Genomic DNA, 20,070 nt, shown 5'->3' with positions numbered 1-20,070 from the left:
CCCCCTAGTCCTATCACTACCTGAGATCTATCACTACCTGAGATATGTACTTTTATATGGCATGTGGCATTTCTGAGTGTCCCACAGCACTGGCTACTGTATTCTGGCTGACTTTCAGGACACCTCATTGTAAGGAACTTATGTTAGCCACCAGGTAAGGGGATTTGGGAAGATGTTGCAGACTTACTCAATAGCTTCAAAGAAAATTGTAGTTATCCTCTTAGGTTTGAGAGCCTGCCAATTTTTGTGATAGAGAACAATTTTGTTAGCAGTTCTGTAAATTCTGTTGTGGGAAAAAGAAATCAAAAGCCATATTGTTAGTTATAATGTCACTGAGCTTTCTAAGCATGTGTGTCATCCTTAGTGAGAGAGAACTGGCATTGAATTTTTAAGTCCATGCTTAGGATTCCAAATAGGTGGCCTTACTTTAAAAAGTGCTGAGCACATCCCAAACACCTCAGGAAATGAGGCTATTTGAAGCCAACTGGAGCTGCTAGGCACTTGGAGCTTTTGAAAATCAGGATCTGAACTCCATTTTAAAGAGCTCCTAATGTTAGTCACCTGCTTTTTAAAAATACTGATCTATGTCTGCTGGCTTCTAGAACAACCTGTGTGTTAAAAGTCCGTTTGATGGTGAGAGGGGATACAATCTCCAGTGCTGCAGGGAAAAATCTTGGTCTTTTTGAAGGTATATTCTCTGATAAGAAACATATTGAGGCAGAAGTGAAAATTACCTCCCCCCTCCTCTTCTTTATTTCTTAAAGACTTTTGTTCAGACTCTGTTATGTGGTTTGTATTTTTGGCCTCTAGTTTCTATTTGGTGCCTCGAGACATAACATTACTTTGAAGAATCTTCAATAATTTGGAGTGAAGGCAAGATGGTTGAGAAAAAAAATGTACCTAAGCTTTGCAAATTAATCTCAGGATCTCAGGTAGTGATAGGACTAAGGGGAATGGAATGAAGCTAGAGGTGGGGAGATTCAGGCTGGATGTGAGGAGGAGGTTCTTCACCATGAGAGTGGTGAGACCTTGGAATGGGTTGTCCAGGGAGGTGGTCGGGGCCCTGTCCTTGGGGGTGTTTAAGCCCAGGCTGGCTGAGGCTCTGTGCAGGCTGATCTAGTGTGGGGTGTCCCTGCCCATGGCAGGGGGGTTGGAACTAGATGATCCTTGTGGTCCCTTCCAACCCTGAATGAAACTATGAAACTATAATTGCTCCAAGTTTTACCCTATGTAGCAGTAATGGTTCAGTCATAGTCTTCCCATGGTCTAACCTGAGTGTTAACATTGGCACACATCAGAAGTGATGAACCTAACTGAGGACTTCACTAGAGTAATTTACTGTGGCTGTAATGCATATTGCTGGGTTTTTGTTTAGCTATGACTAGAGAACCCTTGAGTGGAGTCCTGAATAAAAAGCCCAAACCTGTCTTTCTTAAGTGTTCTACAACCTGTGGATATCTACTATCTGTTTTCTTTGTATCTTGCAAGAAAGAAAGTGGCCTTTCTCTTGCAGTCATCACCTGCCCTCACTATGCTCAAGGTCTTTTTCTGGATGTTTCTTTCCTGGACTACAATCCAGATCCATTTCCATAGCTAGAGACTAAGTCAAGGACAGCATAGGGAGTGAGACTCAGTAATATCAAGGGGAAAGAAAAAAATTATGGGGCCTGGCCAGGGGTAGGGGAAATGAGGAATCAACTGAAAAAAAAAACAACCAACCAACCAAAAAAACCAAACAAGCAAGCATAAAAACCCAAAACAAAACAAAACACACACCCCCCCCCCCCAAACTACCACCACCCCAAAAAAACAAACAAAAAAACACAAACAAAAGACCCTCAGCCAAACAAAAAAGCAACAAACAACAAATGCTAGGTTACTGGAAAAAAGAGAAAGAAATTTCCATCTTAAAGCAAATAAGCTATATGCCTGTCTTACAAAGCTGAGGTCACTTGGGAAGTACTCTGGGAGCTCTTTGGAGGGGCAGGATTATGGTTATTAGTGGTCTTTCCATTATGCTATCTAAATGTAAATTCCTGTCTCAGATGTAACATCCTGCTTAGACCCTAGAATTTATGAACCGAAGGATGAAACGTGAAAAAGTTGAGAAGAAAAATCTGCAGCTCTGTCTTTGTGTAATTCTTACAGAGAGCTGATACAAATGGAAGACAAATCAAAGGCAGCAATAGCACCGCACATTTTAACTCACACCCTGTGATGCATATTAGTGTTGGTTCCCATTGTGAGCCAGATAGAACATTTATAATTTCAGACAACATTGCATAATGGCTCTCCAAGAGAAAGAGAGGCAAGTGTATGACTGCCAGTACTGACACTTGCTTTTGTCCTGGCCTGCAAAATTGCTTTTTTTGGAAGCTCTGTTGTGGGAAAAATTTTTCTGCCCTGCGCTATGAATTTTTAGTTTGGTCTTAAATTTTTCTCCTAAGAAATAGAGCAAATAAACCTTACTGATTTGGTAGTCTAAATTCATCCTTGCCAGAAAATACCAACCCATCTAATTGTTGTGTGGTGACATGCTCCTATGGTGCACATGATAACACCCAGGCTGCTGAATTACTTCTTTCTGAAGGCAGCCCACAGGAGACATGTTTGCATTGTGCTTTTTAGCATGTTGGCTTAGTGGGAGGAGGTGAGTGTCAGGGGTACAGGTGGGTGTTTCAGCTGTTAAACACCAGCTATGCTATTGCTGTCAGGCTCTGCACTTCACTCATTCCCCAAAATGTCAGTGGTAAAATTTGATTTGAAGGCATACCACTCGACAGGCTGGACAGATGGGCAGAATCCAACGGCATGAGATTTAACACATCCAAGTGCCGGGTTCTGCACATCGGCCACAACAACCCCATGCAGTGCTACAGGCTGGGGTCAGAGTGGCTGGAGAGCAGCCAGGCAGAGAGGGACCTGGGGGTACTGGTCGATGGTAGGCTGAACATGAGCCTGCAGTGTGCCCAGGCAGCCAAGAGGGCCAATGGCATCCTGGCCTGCATCAGCAACAGTGTGGCCAGCAGGAGCAGGGAGGTCATTCTGCCCCTGTATACTGCACTGGTTAGGCCACACCTGGAGTACTGTGTCCAGTTCTGGGCCCCTCAGTTTAGGAAGGATGTTGACTTGCTGGAACGAGTCCAGAGAAGAGCAACAAAGTTAGTGAGGGGCTTGGAACACAAGCCCTATGAGGAGAGGCTGAGGGAGCTGGGGTTGCTCAGCCTGGAGAAGAGGAGACTCAGGGGTGACCTTATCACTCTCTACAACTACTTGAAGGGAGGTTGTAGACAGGCGGATGATGGTCTCTTCTCCCAGGCAGCCAGCACCAGAACAAGAGGACACAGTCTCAGGCTGTGCCAGGGGAGGTTCAGGTTGGATGTTAGGAAGAAGTTCTATACAGAAAGAGTGATTGCCCATTGGAATGGGCTGCCCGGGGAGGTGGTGGAGTCGCCGTCATTGAAGGTGTTCAGGAGGAGACTTGATGGGGTACTTGGTGCCATAGGTTAGCTGTTTGGGTGGGTTGGATTGGTTGATGGGTTGGACACGATGATCTTGAAGGTCTCTTCCAACCTGGTTTGGTTTATTCTAATAAAGTTTATTCTAATAAATGGGCAGAAGAGCATGACTGCCACCAAAGAGGCTGAAATGCCCATGGTAGTAAGTAGGTTGTTCTTTCAGGCTTGTCTTGGTTTGGGAGTTGGTGGCATGTGATTCCCTCTGCCTGTGCTGTGATTTGGAGATTTTGGTAATTTCTTAGATAATTTCTACAGACTCAGTGTTCAGCAGAGGATTTAGTTGTTGCCTGCTGACGCAGGGAAGACAGAGGTTATACCCTCCCTTACTCTGATGTAGTTCTCTTATTTCCTTTGGAAACATCTTACTCCACATCATCACTGTAAAATTTTGCTCCTATACTCATACAGTTATCAGCAGAAATTAGGAGGTAATATAGCACTTGCAATATGTTTGCTTTCTCTCCCATGCCTTTGAGGCTGGCTGTTGTTGGCTGGCTCACTGCTGTAGAGGTGGATGCCAGGCTTCCACTGGAGAAATGGAGGCAGCAGTCAGCATTAATGACATCCTCTGTCAGAGAAAGCCACACAAATCTCCAAAAGCCACATTTCAGTGATGACTTCTCTCCATAGGGAGCAAGGCACTTCCCGAACAGAATGGGAAGGATTGCCTAGGGTAATGCATCCAGCACCAACATCTATCATTCACCCATTCCCTTCTTTACAGAGGGAAAACAACCATCAGTCATTTATTTATGAAGTTTACTACCCTTGAATGTAAATACATACACATACATACACATGTGCCTCTGTGTGCTTGATTTAAATATCTATTCTGTTTTGATGAGTCACCGTTTAGGTCTGAAACAAGAGCCCAGAGAACTGGAAGAGGTGAGGAGCTTAGTATCAAAGTCCTTTAGAGGAGATTTGCATTTATCACCACATAGTTAAAGCTGACTGTAAAATTTTGTCTTTGAAAGAGTCAAAGCAGAGCTCAGTTTGAGAGGGAAAAAAAAATGAAAGGAAAAAGGTACAGTTCTTAACTGTTTTTGGAAAATTATAATTGTTGAATATGTGTCTCAGTAGGGGAAAAAGATATGGTAAGTATCACCTGTAAGGTCTTTGTTATTGAGTGCTGCCAATTACCATTTCTTTGCCGGCAAATGAGTTTCATGTTATGTTCAGGTTTAGGAAGCTAACAGGTTTCTAAGAATTAAAATAGAATTGCTCAGTCAGGAGGTGATGAGCCTTTAGAAATGCAAACACTCTTTCCAAAGACCAAGGCGTTTCAGCTGGGTGTGTTGTATATTTAGCAAGCTTTTATTGAGGTCTGGGGGTTTTTGGTATTTTGGGGGTTTTCAATTTGATTTTTATTTTTCATAATGGCTTTATATACATACCTTTGTATCACAAAATGTTTGAACTCTCCCTGTATAGCTCCATCTATTAGCAGAACTTTGCTGAACTTCATACTCCTTTTCTTGCTGTGAATATTCATTTTTTCTTTAAGCTGCAAAATTTAGGTCGAGGTCTCTGGATGATTAACAGGGAAGAGTCTTTCTCCTGAGCTGCATATTGTTACTGCCTTTCAGGTAGATTCACACACCCTCCATATTTACACTTTTGCTGCTCTTCCCTGTTACTTTGAATATCATTCTTCAGATAGAATCACTTTGGCAAATACCTCTAAGATCATCGAGTCCAACTGTTGAGATAGTCTCTGCTTGGCAATAGTTTCCTCAAAGAGGAATTGAAGAGAGTATTTTCCAGAGCTCCTCTTGGACTCATCAGTAACCTCTTTCAGAACTAGTGACCCCAGAAATAAATGGTTGGAGCCACATGGGTGAGCAGCTCTGCCTGTACACTACCAGAAACTTAGGGAAAGCCTCCGTTCATCCTCTGTGGGTGGCACATTTCTTCACCCCATCCTCTGTGGGTGGCACACTTCTTCACCCCATCGTCCTATCCTCTGTAGCTGGGAAGTGGGGACTTAGTCAAAAATGAAGGTGCCTGTCTGAAAGGGACTTTTCTAACTTCCAGTTGTGGGGCAGTTTGCTGTTTGTGTCATCACAGGTTCTTACTGTCTGCCTCCTCACCCTTTCCTTATAATTTCTTTTATAAATATTGGTTTTGTTCACACACAGCACCCACCTAGTTGCCATGCAGCTGCTCAAGGATGAGGACTGGCACAGTCTCTTCTGTTTGGAGTGGCTCCTTCAGAGGGAAATGGAAACTTTCTTCCCCTTTTCTGCAATAAATGGAGGGGCGTTCTGACAGATCTGGACTGCTTAGGAGAGCCAGGACCTCTTTGTTTTCACAGTTTATTGCTTTTGTTGCAGTTGTCTCAAGATCATTTGAAATGCTCAGAAAATAGGGTGAATGCAAGATTGAAATGGAGAAGGGGCACAGTATGTGCTGATGGAAAATCCAGCAGCAGCACAAGCTATTAAGTTATTCATGTTGGAGGGGAAGGCAAGGCCTATTAAAGCTCTTGGGCTCCCAGATCAGTTCTTCAAAATTACAGACTGAATCCTCACCCCAGATTAGTGGTTACAAAAGAAATTAAACTCGCCCTACAAGGACAGCTGAGGGCAGACTAGGTACCATGGTAATGAGCATTGTGAGACTGCAAAGAAAATCCTCTTGTGATGGGAGTGGAGGTGCAGGTATTGTTCTGGCAGGCAGCAGTTCAACAAACTTGCTCCTGTGGCCAAAATGCAATTCCTCACACCTATGTGGTTTTATAGAATCAGAAAGCGAGTGAGCAGGAACTGAGCGAGTTCACTTACAAGTTTCATGCATGGTTGAAGATGGCAGGGAAAGTGATGGCATAGGAAAGCAAAGTGAATAAATGTGCCGTTTTCGTAGCACTGCTGGGCATGCCGTCTGCTTTATTTATAGGCGGGGAAATGGAGCCCCAGAGCTTCGGAAGCTGTTTGGGACAGGTGATCTGCTAGTTTGAATACAACCAGGCAATGTTTTAGTTAACAGCCAGTGATTGACGAACGTGCTGAAAGCTTCTTGGGTGCTCCATTTCAGATGTTCAGTGCTGCAGGCTTCTCGTCTGATGAGAAATTTCACAGAGAGAGCGTCTGGAAAACAGCAACTTAGCCTCTCACATAGCTAAAGATTTTTCATAGAAAAAAGATTAAAAAAAAAAAAAGGAGAGAGAGATTCAAAAGGTCTTTCCTTAAAACGATATGCCCTTGTATTCAACAAGAGCATGCTGTGCAGGTTTATCCTGTTGCTACCGAGAGACAAAGGAGACAAAGAGCTCCTGATGGGCATTAGCGATTTTAGAGATGCCAGATTTGTATGGGTTTTACGGACCAGATTGCTGAGAGACAATCCTCACTACCCTGCCATTCCCACCTTTAGGGAAAAGGAGGCATAATGAGATTTACTAACAGTATGTTTAATAAAAGGGCTGGAAGGGGATAGGGATAAGCGGATCTTAGACACTTTTAAATCTCGTTAAAAAAAATTGCGGTTCAGCTTGAGCTGGAAATAACAGTGGCTGGGAGCAGGCGATGCCTTTAGGTACAGTTGCGTGCACAAACACAGAGAGCTGAGATGCTGCACGCTACACTGGAGGGACGGGGAGCTTCATTGTGCCGGGTTGCTCTGGGAGACAAAGTCAAAATGCCAAAAGGGAGGGTAACACTCCATTTAACAATGTAGGGACTGCAACGTGAATCCTGACAGCCCACGTGTGGCGTTAAGAAGTGATGCTCGGTGTCTTCAAAGGCCTGGCAAGGCTAGCATCCCAGCCAGCACACCCTCCTCACTTGGGAATCTGCATGCCTGAGTATTCTTTTCATCTCTGTGGCGCCTAATTGCTGGGATGGCTTTGGTTTGGGGTTTTGTTGTTGTTGTTTTGTGGGGTTTGTTGTTGATATTTTTTTGGGGGGTGGTGTTTTTTTGTTTGTTGAGTTTTGGGGGGATTTTTATCAAGATAGAATATTCCTGATTTAACAGATGGAAAGGTTTGTTGTTAGCAAAGCCACACTGAATTGTGAGAGGCACCTCTGTGGTGGTTCCATTCATTCAGACTCTGTTGTGCTCGACCTGTGTGTTGCAGTAGGGTCGTGAGGGGGAAAGCTGCCCACCGACTTGAATGTAAGGAAGTACAGACAGGCTGCTATTGCTGTGTTTGTTTTAGAACTTAGAAAGCTGCAGGTAGGGTGGTTTTACATGTAGAGCCATACAAAAAGACAGCGTAAATCTTTTGTGTGGTAGAATTGTATGTGTTTAAAAGGGTCAGTCATCCCGGATGGAGGTGTCAAGCAGGAGTCAAACCGAGCCCTTGTATCACAGGCAGCTTCAGTTTCTAAGTGAAGCAGCACTTAAAATGCTGCTAAAAACCAGCAGTAAACAAAGTACGTGAAGGCTTGACAGTCACATTAGCAAAGAGCTACAGTGAAATGAAGGGAAGAAGGAAAAATCATCTCTGGCTATTTGCAAAGCAAGAAAAATGGGACAGGTTTTGACAGATAAGACAATGCAGCTGTGGGTCAGAAGAGCTTTGTCTCTTTTGTTTGTTGCTGCGGATGGAAAATGGTGCCTTCACATTCTAACCAGGGAAATTTGGATTTTAACAAGCCTCCATCTCTCAGAGTCTCCCAATTATGGAAAGTGTATTTACAGCTAAAGCCAAAATAATAGATTTTATTCAGTGGGTATGAATCAGGGACATCGGAGTTGTTCAGAATAGCTGCAGTGTGGTTTTTCATGGTGCATAATGACAGAGGTGATTTTTTTCCAAGTGTATAACATGAGCAGAAGCAACTGCTTTGCAAATAATTTAAAACTATTGAACTTCTTCCCCTGGTTGCAGATTGCCCATGGGCCAGATAGTATTTTATTGTGATTTCCTGTGACAACACCCAAAATTGCTGTGCAGGCATGTCACGGGAATAATGACCTTGCCATTTTGCCTGTAAAAACAGATAGAGTTGTCTGGATTGTTGTATTGTTGATCACTCCCTTCTTCCTCAAATACTCAGGATGATCTTAGGCCCAGGATTTCCCACTGAGTTGCAAGACTTCTAAAATTGGGAAATATTTAAGTTATCTCAGTGTTGCCTTATTACACTGACAGAACTCCTCTACGCGTGAAATCTGGTTTTCTGTTTGCCTTAAAGCTCGTCTACGGCCTTATAACAAGCTGGTAACTAATAGCAGAAATCCTGATTCCTCATACCCACACCTGGTATGAGGACTCTGCCAAGGCTGGGCTCGAAGGCTGAGCACTGCCGAGAGAGCGATCTCCCAGTCAGCAAAGAGAAATAAACTCCCTTAAAGTGGGCAGCTCAGAGCAGAAACTCAATTCAGGTGCCTTCCAGGAATGATTCATCGATTCTGAAGAGACTGTGTTGGGATTTTGCTTTGAATTACCTGGGAGAAGAGCCTGCCTGACTCTCCTGGTTATGAAGGCACTCCTCAGTATACAGCAAAGCCTTGCTGCTGATGAGGTAGAAATGAGTTTTATGGATTGCTCTGTGTTAACAGCTTCTAAGCCTGCATAGTTGGCCTGTTTTATCACTTGCAATAGGTGTAAACCTTGTGCAGAGGGAGGAGGAGGAGGAGAGTTACACTGTTTACTTGTTTATCAGGGTTGTGGAGAATAGATTACCGACCTTTGGATTTGGGCACTTTTAAAATGGATGCTAATGTACCAACAGCCACCACATCTTCCTGTTAATCTTCTCAATCTGGAACCACGTGTCTCTAGAGAGTGAAGGGTGCTGTAACCATGTGGAACCATTGGCAGGTTGTGACTATAAAGGAGACAAAAAAGATGAAACAGCAGCACAGAAATTTCTGTCTTCCCTGTATAAGCTTATTTTGTGCATTTCAAAAAGCCATCCTTGCCTGCACCAGAAGCCTGTTGTCATTTAGTGCTAGGCTGGTTATGCAGCCCTGCAAAGGGTTCAGGTAATGAGCTCTGTCAGGAGTGCAATTGGAAATGGTAATTGAAATTGAAACTAGTATCTCCCAGACTCCCTCCCCTCTGGTAACTCTTAGCTCCAGCTTGGAGACCTGAAATACCTCACTGATTTGTGCTCTAACCCGAAGCAATCAAAACAAGCAGGTGAGGGGGGGCTCTAGGATAAATTGGTTGTCAAGGTGGTTCTGGTATTGATCGAGTTCTGCTGTTTATGTGGAAGGGGCTTGTTTCTGTGTGGCACTCGGGTTTGCTGCAGAGTGGGGAAGAGGCTTTTGGGATAATACCCTTTGCACATGCATGTGAATGTTCCTGCCCCCCACCCACAATAATAGCAAGGGAACAAACGAAGATTTGTATTAAGTGAGGTATAAAGTCTTCCCAAGAGTTGAACAATATAATGTACAAGCCTCCTCCCAAGGTTTGTGATGGTGCTTGGTTTTGTGAAGGTTTAAAATATCTTCTGACTTGTTTGTCCCTGAGCGTTGTTTCCTGCCATCATTTTCTTGCTGTCAACATCCAGCAATCAACACAGGCTTATAAACCCCTCCTCCAATACAAATATAACCCCCTCCTAGAAAAACTAGGGAATCAGCTATTCAGACTTGGAAAGAAGGTTAAAAAGCAAAACACACACTGGTGCTCTTCTGACAATGTTTATGGCTGTAAGCCTCTCAAAAAGTCATTTTGCAAATTTGCTGCTGCTGTCATTAGTCTATACAGTACCTCTCTAGGGCTGCCCACTCCATGAAGCAAACCAGTAGCTTTGGGCATTGGAGTGCCCTCGACAACTTCTGCCTTTATCCTTACAACTGCAGCCCTAATTAGCTCATATACACATGTGTGTACACATACACATGCATGCACAAAATGCCTTCTCTTTAATTAGGCTCTGTCTTCACCTAGCACAATGCCAATAATCCTTTGTGCCTGTCATCTGCATGAGAGAGTGCTGAAATGGAAAGTGAGAAACCTTTCAGCAGTGTGGTGAAGCCAGTCTTGCCAGCTAGTTAATGGGAGATCTTGGGATGGGCCCTGGGAGCTTTAGTTAATCTTTAGGAGTTGACAACAGGAGACTGAGTAGGTATCTTAGCTGTTAAAGAAATGGGAGCCAAGATGTAACCTGTCATATCATATCTGCTTTCTTTGCTTAATAGTCAGGACTTTAGAGGAGGCAAAGTCAGATTCAGAGGCATCAGCTGACAGTCAAAGTGTGTTGGTATTTAGCATCAGACATCTGAGTGTCATGGTGGGAAGGTCTGCGTCTGCTGCAGGCTGCACTCACAGTGGGGCTGTTGATTTTCCAAAGTTTTGCTTTTCACAGAACTGTATCTCACAGACCATCAAAATGTAGCACAACCTGAATTTCAGTGCTATCTTCCTTGATTTCATGGTCACCTAAATTTTATCTTGATTTTGCTAGGAGAAGTCAGACAGGGATTTTGAACAGGTCTTCTCAGTCTTGTACTTGACGAGTTCCTGCCACACGCACGTGATTCCATGATGGGGTGATGTGGGTTTATGTTTTGCACGTGGGTGAATGCTGGGTAAACTTAGGCCTGTTGGTGCCAAAGAAACCTCAGGAGGAAAATCACACTCGCGCTCCTGAATTCCCTGGAGAAGCATCAAGGATTTGACGTGCCTGCAAAGCGGCCATCTCAAGCATGCGCTGACGTGCGGGGTTCGCAGTCACAGATGTTTACAGGCATTTTGTTTTCATGGAGAGATAATTTTAAACTGGTGAGGAAGAGGTGGAGCTGGTGATACAGCAATACACTGAAGGATTTCTGTAGTAGATATAAAATCTGCTAAGATGATGGGGGGCCGTTCCATCACTAGGCATCCATTGCGCTTTCTCCCATACTCCCCGAGATGGCTAACTGAGCATTCTGGTGGCTATTTTTTCTTGGTTTCTGTATGTGCTGGGTCCTTGATGCTTGGCAGGACCATAACTAGTGCACTGGGAATTGCCTATGAGAACAGAAAAGACTGAAGTTTTCCATGACAAAATACTGGCTTGCAAATATGATTAGAAGGAAAACTGGCTGAAAACCTCAGTAGGGTACTGAAAGGTGTTTAAAAAACCCAACCCGTTCTAGATTTCCAGAGAAAGAGGAATAAGGTGTTTTATGGGACTGTGAACATTTAATCTCTGTTGCTAAAGAGGCAAATTATTTCCTCTTAAGAGTAAACTGGCTTTTAGATGGCTCAGTCCTTGCTCCACTTTGCTGCCTCATAATAACTACCCAGATGCCTGGATCACTTAGCAACCAAAAGCTTGACATCCTGTAGTTCAACCACAGGATAGGTGCAAAAGGCTTTATAGTGGCCACAAAAAGAAGAGGAGTGATGGAAATGAACTAAAAATTGGCTTCTCGGCACTCTAAGTGGCAGGATGTTAGGAGAGCTGTGTATGAAACAGCAAAACCACTTTATTTTTTTCCATTTCAAATATTGTTAGGAGATTGAATCTGAACTTCTAGACAAGCCTGAGGCAGAAGAGATAAAAGTGTTGAGTTACAGTGATAAAATGCGTTTTCCTAAATTAAAATTCTAATTTCTGACTACCCAGTGCATTTGACCTGTAACTATTTTGACTCTGCTAGCTAAAGAAACCTTTGCGTGATGAGGTCCCCATCACATATTGCATTTTGTAGGCAGAAGTGATTCTTCATAAACGAGGAGGAAGGAATGGCAGAGAGGCAGAAGCACGCATCATGATGTGGTTTTAACCATCTCAGTTAGAAAAGAGTGCAGGTCACTACAAATAAGCAATTCTTTTCAAACCATGGTCATCCTCCCACCCCTTATATCCTCTGCCCTTTAATGGCTGCCACCATAGAGCAGCAGAATCTGTAAGAGTAGGAGCATGCTAGAAGAAAAAGAAAAAAAACAGGGTCTGAGAATTAGACATTAGCCAAGTACCATAAATACTGATTTTTCTCCTCTGTGGCTTGCCTTACAGGGATGCAAGGGAAAGAGGAAACTTCTGCAGATCCTATGGAAGTTGACCTTGCATGTGAAGCAGCAGATGTTTCAAATAAGGATGGTATGTTGTTATCATATTTTATTTGTCCTGAAGTGGTATGCCTTTCATAGTTTCATTCAGGGTTGGAAGGGACCACAAGGATCATCTAGTTCCAACCCCCCTGTCATGGGCAGGGACACCCCACACTAGATCAGCCTGCACAGAGCCTCATCCAGCCTGCTCTTAAACACCCCCAGGGACGGGGCCTCGACCACCTCCCTGGACAACACATTCCAGGGTTTCACCACTCTCATGGTGAAGAACCTCCTCCTCACATCCAGCCTGAATCTCCCCACCTCCAGCTTCATTCCATTCCCCCTAGTCCTATCACTACCTGAGATCCTGAGCAGTCCTTCCCCAGCCTTCCTGTAGCCCCCTTCAGATACTGGAAGGCCACAATTAGGTCACCTCGGAGCCTTTTCTTCTGCAGACTGAACAGCCCCAACTCCTTCAGTCTGTCCTCACAGGAGAGGTGCTCCAGCCCTCTGATCATCCTTGTGGCCCTTCTCTGGACATGTTCCAGCACCTCCACATCCCTCTTGTAATAGGGGCTCCAGAACTGGACACAGTACTCCAGGTGGGGTCTCACCAGGGCTGAGTAGAGGGGGAGGATCACCTCCCTCGACCTGCTAGCCACACTTCTCCTGATGCAGCCCAGGATCTGATTGGCTTTGCGGGCTGCTTTTGGGGGTTTCTTTTGTACACTTCCCCCCAAGAAAAGTTCTCTCATCTTCCTGAGCGTTTACAACATCTTTTCTGTCTTGGAAATCTGGTGAAAGTACTCTTTGATGTCATAGATCTGCTTTTCTAGTTGCCTGGGTTTATATGTTTAATTGGTATGTTCAGTCTGCGTGCCTTTTAACTAAACAATATTTGAAGCCCACTGTAATTTTGTTCTGGATATCAAACTGGCCAGGGTTCAATGTGTGTGATCAAACTGTGTGACTGAAAATCTGTGTACTGGTGCCCAACTCTGTCATGGGGCAAGCACTAGCTGTATCACCACTCTGAACTTGCATGTTGGTCTCCTTCTAGCTTGGAGCTGGTTTTGCTTCTTTCTTCTCCTTCTGAGTCCATGCGTAGTTTAGTCTAGTAGTGTGAGTGACCAAAGTGGAAGTTCTCTCCCTGGGACATGTATTGATAAAACTGTCACTATTTGGTGACCCAACAGCAGTTCCAGTCAGGTTTGTGGATGTTACCAACCTGAGTGTCCTGACTTGGCAATGCAATTTCTTTGACATTGACCTCAGTGAGCAGGTAACCCTGCAGAGTCCTGGCAAGGGGCTGAGTACCAGGACACTGCTCGAGCTCTGCAATGCATAATGTATTTGTAAACCAAAAATACTGCCCTTCTAGGCTCTTCATGTATGCAAACAAATAATGGATGGAGTCAGCATCTTGGTGCTTAGTTTTGGTGACATGGACCCTTTATCGTTCCTCTGGATGGGCTCTAATAACTTAACAGAGATACGTAAGGGGCTTTCATGGCTCTTATACAAACAATCCTCTCCACTGCTCCAAACAGCAGAGGTTTTGGAATTGGGGTTACAGTCCTCCTTTTATTATTGTGGACTTCTCTCAGTAGCAAAGGCTGACTTTGAACTCCTTTAAACCTCTTCAGCATTGACATAATAGAAATTCCAGGCATGTTTTTATACATCTCGACGATGAAACAATTACATTCTCTCTTCATGGTAGTTACAGAAAGAATCTAATGCTGATTTCCTTTCTCTAATGCCAGATTGTGGTGCAGCATTTGAATCAGAGACTGATTTAGGTGCTGGCCTGTAGGGAAGTTTTTTTGTAGGCACAGGAAAAGAAAGCGTGCATAATGAATTTCATTTTTCTTTTAAAAATACTAGAGATTATGCTATTACTGGTGAATGTGCTGAATGAAGCCAAGCCTTATCCTCTGAACAAACAAACCAAAAAGTCAAAGGCATATTAAAATATGGGAATTTCAAACCCCTGGGATGGTCTGGGCTACTTAGTGAGAACAAATCCAAATTTACCAAAAGAATATCTTAAGGGATTTCCTGCTAGGAAGAAAAATGATCGTAGAGTTCTTGCAACATGTGCCCATAGCCAGGACAGCTGGATCAGCTGACAGCTTCTGAAATGATTGTCTCGACAGGTTTCTTTGTTTAAAATCTTGCTTATCTCACAAGGTCTTCTACTATAACTCAGATGGTAACTCCCTTCTCTGGGAACTTTCTAAGCTGTATGAAAGGACAGGAAGAGGGCGTTTGCTAAGGTCACAGGAAAATGCTTTGTGTTCAGGGAAGATTTCCTCTCTCTATAGCTTAACTTGGTATTAGAATAATGTTACAGGGGGTGTTTTTTTCTTGTGGACATACACACACACACACACATATATATATATATAATATATGACCAGAGAAGGGCAACAAAGCTGGTGAGGGGTTTGGAGCACAAGCCCTATCAGGAGAGGCTGAGGGAGCTGGGGGTGTTTAGCCTGGAGAAGAGGAAGCTCAGGGGTCTGTCTACAGCTGAAAGGAGCTTGTAGCCAGGTGGAGGTTGGTCCCTCTTCCCAGGCAGCCAGTGACAGAACAAGAGGACACAGTCTCAAGCTGCATCAGGAGAAGTTTAGGCTTAAGGTGAGAAGAAAGTTCTTCACAGTAAGAGTAATTGCCCATTGGAATGGGCTGCCCAGGGAGGTGGTGAAGTCCCCATCCCTGGAGGTGTTCAAAGAAGGACTGGATATGTCACTTAGAGCCGTGGTTTAGTTGTCATGAGGTGTTAGGTATTAGGTAATAGGTTGGACTTGATGATCTCTGAGGTCTTTTCCAACCTGGTTGATTCTGTGAAAATGTACATATACATCATATATATATAAAATATGCATATACATTATATATATATAATATATATATACACACACATCACATGATACATATAGATAAATAAAAAATGTATTAAAAAAATAAATCAGAGCAGAGGAGGGATCAAACTGGTCATACTCTGTTTTACCTAAAGAGTTAAGTTTGCTGAAAAAAAAAAATCCTTGAAGAATTTATTTGTGCTGGGTACTAGTTGAGATTAAAAACAAAACCAGAAAACAACCAAATCAACCAAAGAACAGCAAGGAGAAAAGGTTCCTTGTGACAGTCATTTTCATGTAAATGGCCTATTTTTCTCTGATCCTTTTCCCTCCACCCCAGGAGACCTCATCACTTCACAGCTGAAAGCACAAGCATATATCACCAGGTACCCCTTGGCAACCCAGCCCTTGTGTTTTAATTTCATGTGCCATGTCACAGCGAAATGCAGAGTTTAGACACCTTAGGTGGATCTTGATATTGGTTCATCTCGTGGGCAGGGCTGTAACAGTGATATATTTCAGCCATGATTGTAATTTGAAAGCTGGCGTGATTCTCCATCAGGAAAGCTGTCAGACAGTGCACACATCAACCTGAATGGGGACTGTTATACAGAGATACAGCTTGCTGCTGGCAATCTTCATCAGCCACCAGAGCATAGACCCCTGAGTATTAAATTTTCCATACCCAAGACAGATTTGCTGATTAGTAGTTTTTAATGATGACAAGCTCCACCTTTGGTGTTGGTTTCCTCAGTGGTGGTTCCTTGTCAGCAGACTTTTTTAATGTTCTTTTTTTTTCCCCTTCTTCTTTTCTTTCCCCATCAAAGCTTTAAAGATTACTAAGGTAGATGTTGTCTTCCAGCTGGAATTAGTCAAATCAAAGTCTTCCCTCCTTTCATAATAGAGTTACTCATTCACCTTTTTGATTTCAAGCCTTTGGGAAGTGGTGCCAAACCTGGAATTTCCTTTTTGTTTTTTTTTAAAGCTTATGCAGTGCCATCAGCAACCTGAGTTGCATGTGATTCACCAGAGCAATCTAAGAGGCGAACAGCTAACACCCTCATGCTTTTTATGGTGTTGATGTAATACCCAAGAAACAAGTAACTTCCAAGTAAGCAGGTGTATGTGTTTCATCACTGCACAGCAGGCTGAATTCAAAATAGCTGGTTTTCTTTCTAGGCACTCTGGAGTTAGAGCTGATTGTGCTGTAGCCAAGTCATCTAGATGCAACAGGGAAACATTGTTTAGGAAGCGTCTGAAGAAATAGGTTATGCTTGCATAGTAAGAGTCCGACCGAGCTCCTCTGCAAATCAAGACAATAATATTTTGGTGTCATCTGCCAGCCAGGTTCCACAGCATAATATCCTGGGCTGGGGAAACGCACTCACTGCCTTGAGGATTCTAAAATTGGTTCTCCAGACTCCTGCTTCCCTGTCTGCTCCACTTAGCTGCTGTGCTGTGACTCCTGGCTAGCTGACCTTTAAGCATGCAGGGGGCAGGATGTCTTGCTGCCAATGTACATCCACCAGCTCGCCAGCAACACAGTGCTTTGATAGATATGAACTATTTCCTGGGTTATTTCATCTTATCTTGCTTGTTTATTGGAGGGGAATCCTTCCCTGGTTGTAATTTGAGAGCTGCTAGGCAGCTCACAGGTTGAGAAAAGAGGTGCAGACGAGTCCTCCTCAATGGGACAAAATTTGAGGGAAAACAGACAGGGAGAGTGCAGAGGAATTTCCATTGTGCAGAACTGTCCATTTCTGGCATGAAAAGCTCTGTGTGAGGATGCAGAACAGGAACAGGTAAAAGTGAATTTAGGAGATATGCAGCCTCCTAGAAATTCAGGTGCTTCAGTGAGCTGCTGGCTGTTGTGTGTTACAGTAGGTACAAAAAGACTGCTGACGTAAGTTTGCAGGTTAACACCTCTAAAGACATAGTTTAATGAGGATAAGGCCAGCTTTGGCTTGTGATGTGGTTGGATGTAGCATGCCCAGGGCTAATGACATTGCTCCTCATGCTGTGGGGAAACGAGGGCTGTGAGTCACATTCCTCCTGTACCCATTGGCAGCTCTTCCATCTGCTCTTGTGGTAGGTGCTTTGCTGCTGTGTTATTTTCCATCTAAATATAGAGGATTGTGTAGGTGGCCTCATGGTGACATCTGTTGTTGGGGTTCACCCAGTGGTCTGCAGAAGCTTTTCCCTCAGTTAGATCTTCCTGTTCCTACCAGCATTAATGCAAAGAGCTGAGCTTAGTCACAACCAAGTCAGAAAAAGCCAACAGTGAAACCTGTCAATGCCTTAGCTCTCACAAACCACCTCCCCACTGTGGCTTATGTGTTGGATGCTTTTAGCTATGGTGATGCAGGATGCCTGGCTGCCATTAGCACTGCAAAAGTGGAACTTGGTGACAACTTTTGCTTTCCTGCTGGTGGGGGCTCCAGGTCCCATACCTGTGCTGAGGCTCGCTCTTGCTTTTCTGTTGCCCTTGAAGCACTCCCAGGCAGTTTGAAATCTGAGTCCCTCTATTTGGCATTCTATTAGCATGACTGATTACAGCATCACAGAATGATAGCAGTTGGAAGTGAGCTCTGGAGATCACCTAGTCCAAACTCCCCTTGCCAGAGCAGGTGTTCAGGCAGGCTTTGAATGACTCCAGAGACAGGCACTCCACCATACCTCTGGGCAGCCTGGTCCATTGCTCCACCACCTTCAATGTAAAGAAGTTCCTCTTTATGTTTAGATAGAACTACCTGTGTTCAAGTTTGTGCCCATTGCCTCTTACCCTGTTGCTGACACCCACCCTTTAAATACTTATAAGCACTGATAAGATCCCCCCTCCCCTCAGTCTTCACTTCTCCAGGCTAAAAAGCCCCAAGTCCCTCAACCTTTCTTCATATGTGAGATGTTCTAGCCTCCTGATCATATTTGTAGCCCTTTGCTGTATCCTCTCAAACACTTCCCTGTTGTTTCTGAACTGGGGATGGCTTCTAGCCATATAAAACAAACAACAAAAGGGAAGGAGGCCTACTCATCTGAGGATGGAGCCTAACCTCAGGTTTCATATCAAAACTGAGTTTTACAGGAGACCTCTGTAAAATCCAGGTGAAGCCTTACAGTATTTTCAGAAAACCCATCCAGCACAACAGGCCAGCATAATGAGGCTGAGAAAGGCTGCTGTCATCAGTGCACATCAGCCTTACCTTAATGATTTTTTATTAAGCATCCTGTCTTTGCTATGCAAATGCCTATAAAGAAGGCAACATCACTAAACGTGATGTGCATCAGAGCTCTGTAATCACTGAATGCATCCAGGAAGCTGTCACAGTATCCATTCTGCATATGGATGATGAATCACTTACAAATAATTCATCAAAACCTTAATAGGTGTATTGACATGATACTGACTCAGGAAGACAGCACCCTGCCTGGCTGGAGGTAGCACAGCTATTGATTTGGGTGCTGTTTTTCCCCTCCCCCTTTCCTATCTTCCCTTAGTTTAGAAATCTCCCATTCAGGTTAGAGGATTTTCCCAATCACCCCATGTCAAATGACTGCTATTCTGCTGGTGATACCACAACACAAAGCAAGGTTAAAGAAAGGGGTAAAGTGTTAATATGAATGGCTCCACTGAAATTCATTGCAGAACAGATTGTGAATACTGATCTTAAAAATGCAAGTGCTGAAGCAACCCTGCTCTATTTAGACTAAATAGGACCAATCCCACCTGCCATAGCTGAGATGATATTTTTGACAAAGGTCACAATGAAATGACTTGAAGCCTTCTTTATCAATTATTCCTTGTTTTCTAGTAATCTGAAAAGAATAAGATTAGTTTTGTAAAGGGATAATACACAAGTGAAGTAGTAGCTGTAGGAGTATGATGCAGATGACACCAAATTGAGTGAGAGTGTTGATCTGCTCAGAGTTAGGAAGGCTCTGCAGAGGGACCTGGCAGGCTGGATCAATAGGCTGAGGCCATTTGTACAAGGTTTAACAAGGCCAGGCTCTGCATCCTGCACTTAGGTCACACCAACCCCATGCAACACTACAGGCTTGGGGCAGAGTGGCTGAAAAGCTGTCCAACAAAGAAAATCCTGGGAGGGTGCTGGTTGACACCATCTGAACATGAGCCAGCAGTGTGCAGCAGTGGCTGAGAAGACCAACAGCATCCTGGTCTGGACCAGGAACAGTGTGGCCAGCAGGACCAGGGGAGTGATCATGCCCCTGTACTCAGCACTGGTGAGGTTGCACTTGAATATTTTGTTCAGTTTTGGGCCCCTTAGTACAAGAAGCATGTTGAGGTGCTGGAGCAGGTCCAAAGAAAGGAAACAAAGCTGGTGAAGAGTCTAGAGTACAAGTTGTATGAGGAGCAGCTGAAGGAGCCAAGATTGTATAGTGTGGAGAAAAGAAGGCTAAGGGGAGACCTTCTTGCTCTCTGCAACTCCTTTAGAGGAAGTTGTACTGAGGTAGGGGTTGGTCTCTTCTCTCAAGTAACTAGCAATAGGCCTCAAGTTGCGTCAGGGGAGGTTTATATTGAATATGAGGGAAAATTTCTTTACTGGAAAAGTGATGGAGCATTGGAACCAGCTTCCCAGGGAGGTGGTGGTGTCACCATTCATGGAGGTGTTCAAAAAACATGTCGACATGGCGCTTTGGGACATGGTTTAGTAGGAATGGTAGTGCTGGGTTGATGGTTGGACTTGATCTTAGAGGTATTTTCCAACCTAAACAATTCTAT

At 43.9% G+C, this 20,070-nt stretch overlaps 1 protein-coding gene across 15 annotated transcripts in view; it reads left to right on the top strand.

Moving 5' to 3' along the window:
- Positions 1–20,070, top strand: part of MACROD2 (mono-ADP ribosylhydrolase 2) — a 984,824-nt gene that overhangs the window by 956,031 nt on the left and 8,723 nt on the right. For 14 of the 15 annotated variants that reach the window (XM_068153137.1, XM_068153136.1, XM_068153135.1 and 11 more), the window contains one exon: positions 12,428–12,511. The exons of the other annotated variant lie outside the window; for it this stretch is intronic. In XM_068153137.1, coding sequence (XP_068009238.1) covers positions 12,428–12,511 — 84 coding nt within the window. The remainder of the gene's footprint in view (positions 1–12,427; positions 12,512–20,070) is intronic. 15 annotated transcript variants of the gene reach the window in all.

The sequence above is a fragment of the Melanerpes formicivorus genome, unplaced genomic scaffold, assembly GCF_026170545.1.
Source record: "Melanerpes formicivorus ecotype bairdi unplaced genomic scaffold, bMelFor1.0.p_v2 SCAF_25, whole genome shotgun sequence".
Lineage (NCBI taxonomy): Eukaryota > Metazoa > Chordata > Aves > Piciformes > Picidae > Melanerpes > Melanerpes formicivorus.
The sequence above is the reverse complement of the archived record's forward strand: the minus strand, read 5'-3'. Positions and strand labels throughout refer to the sequence as shown.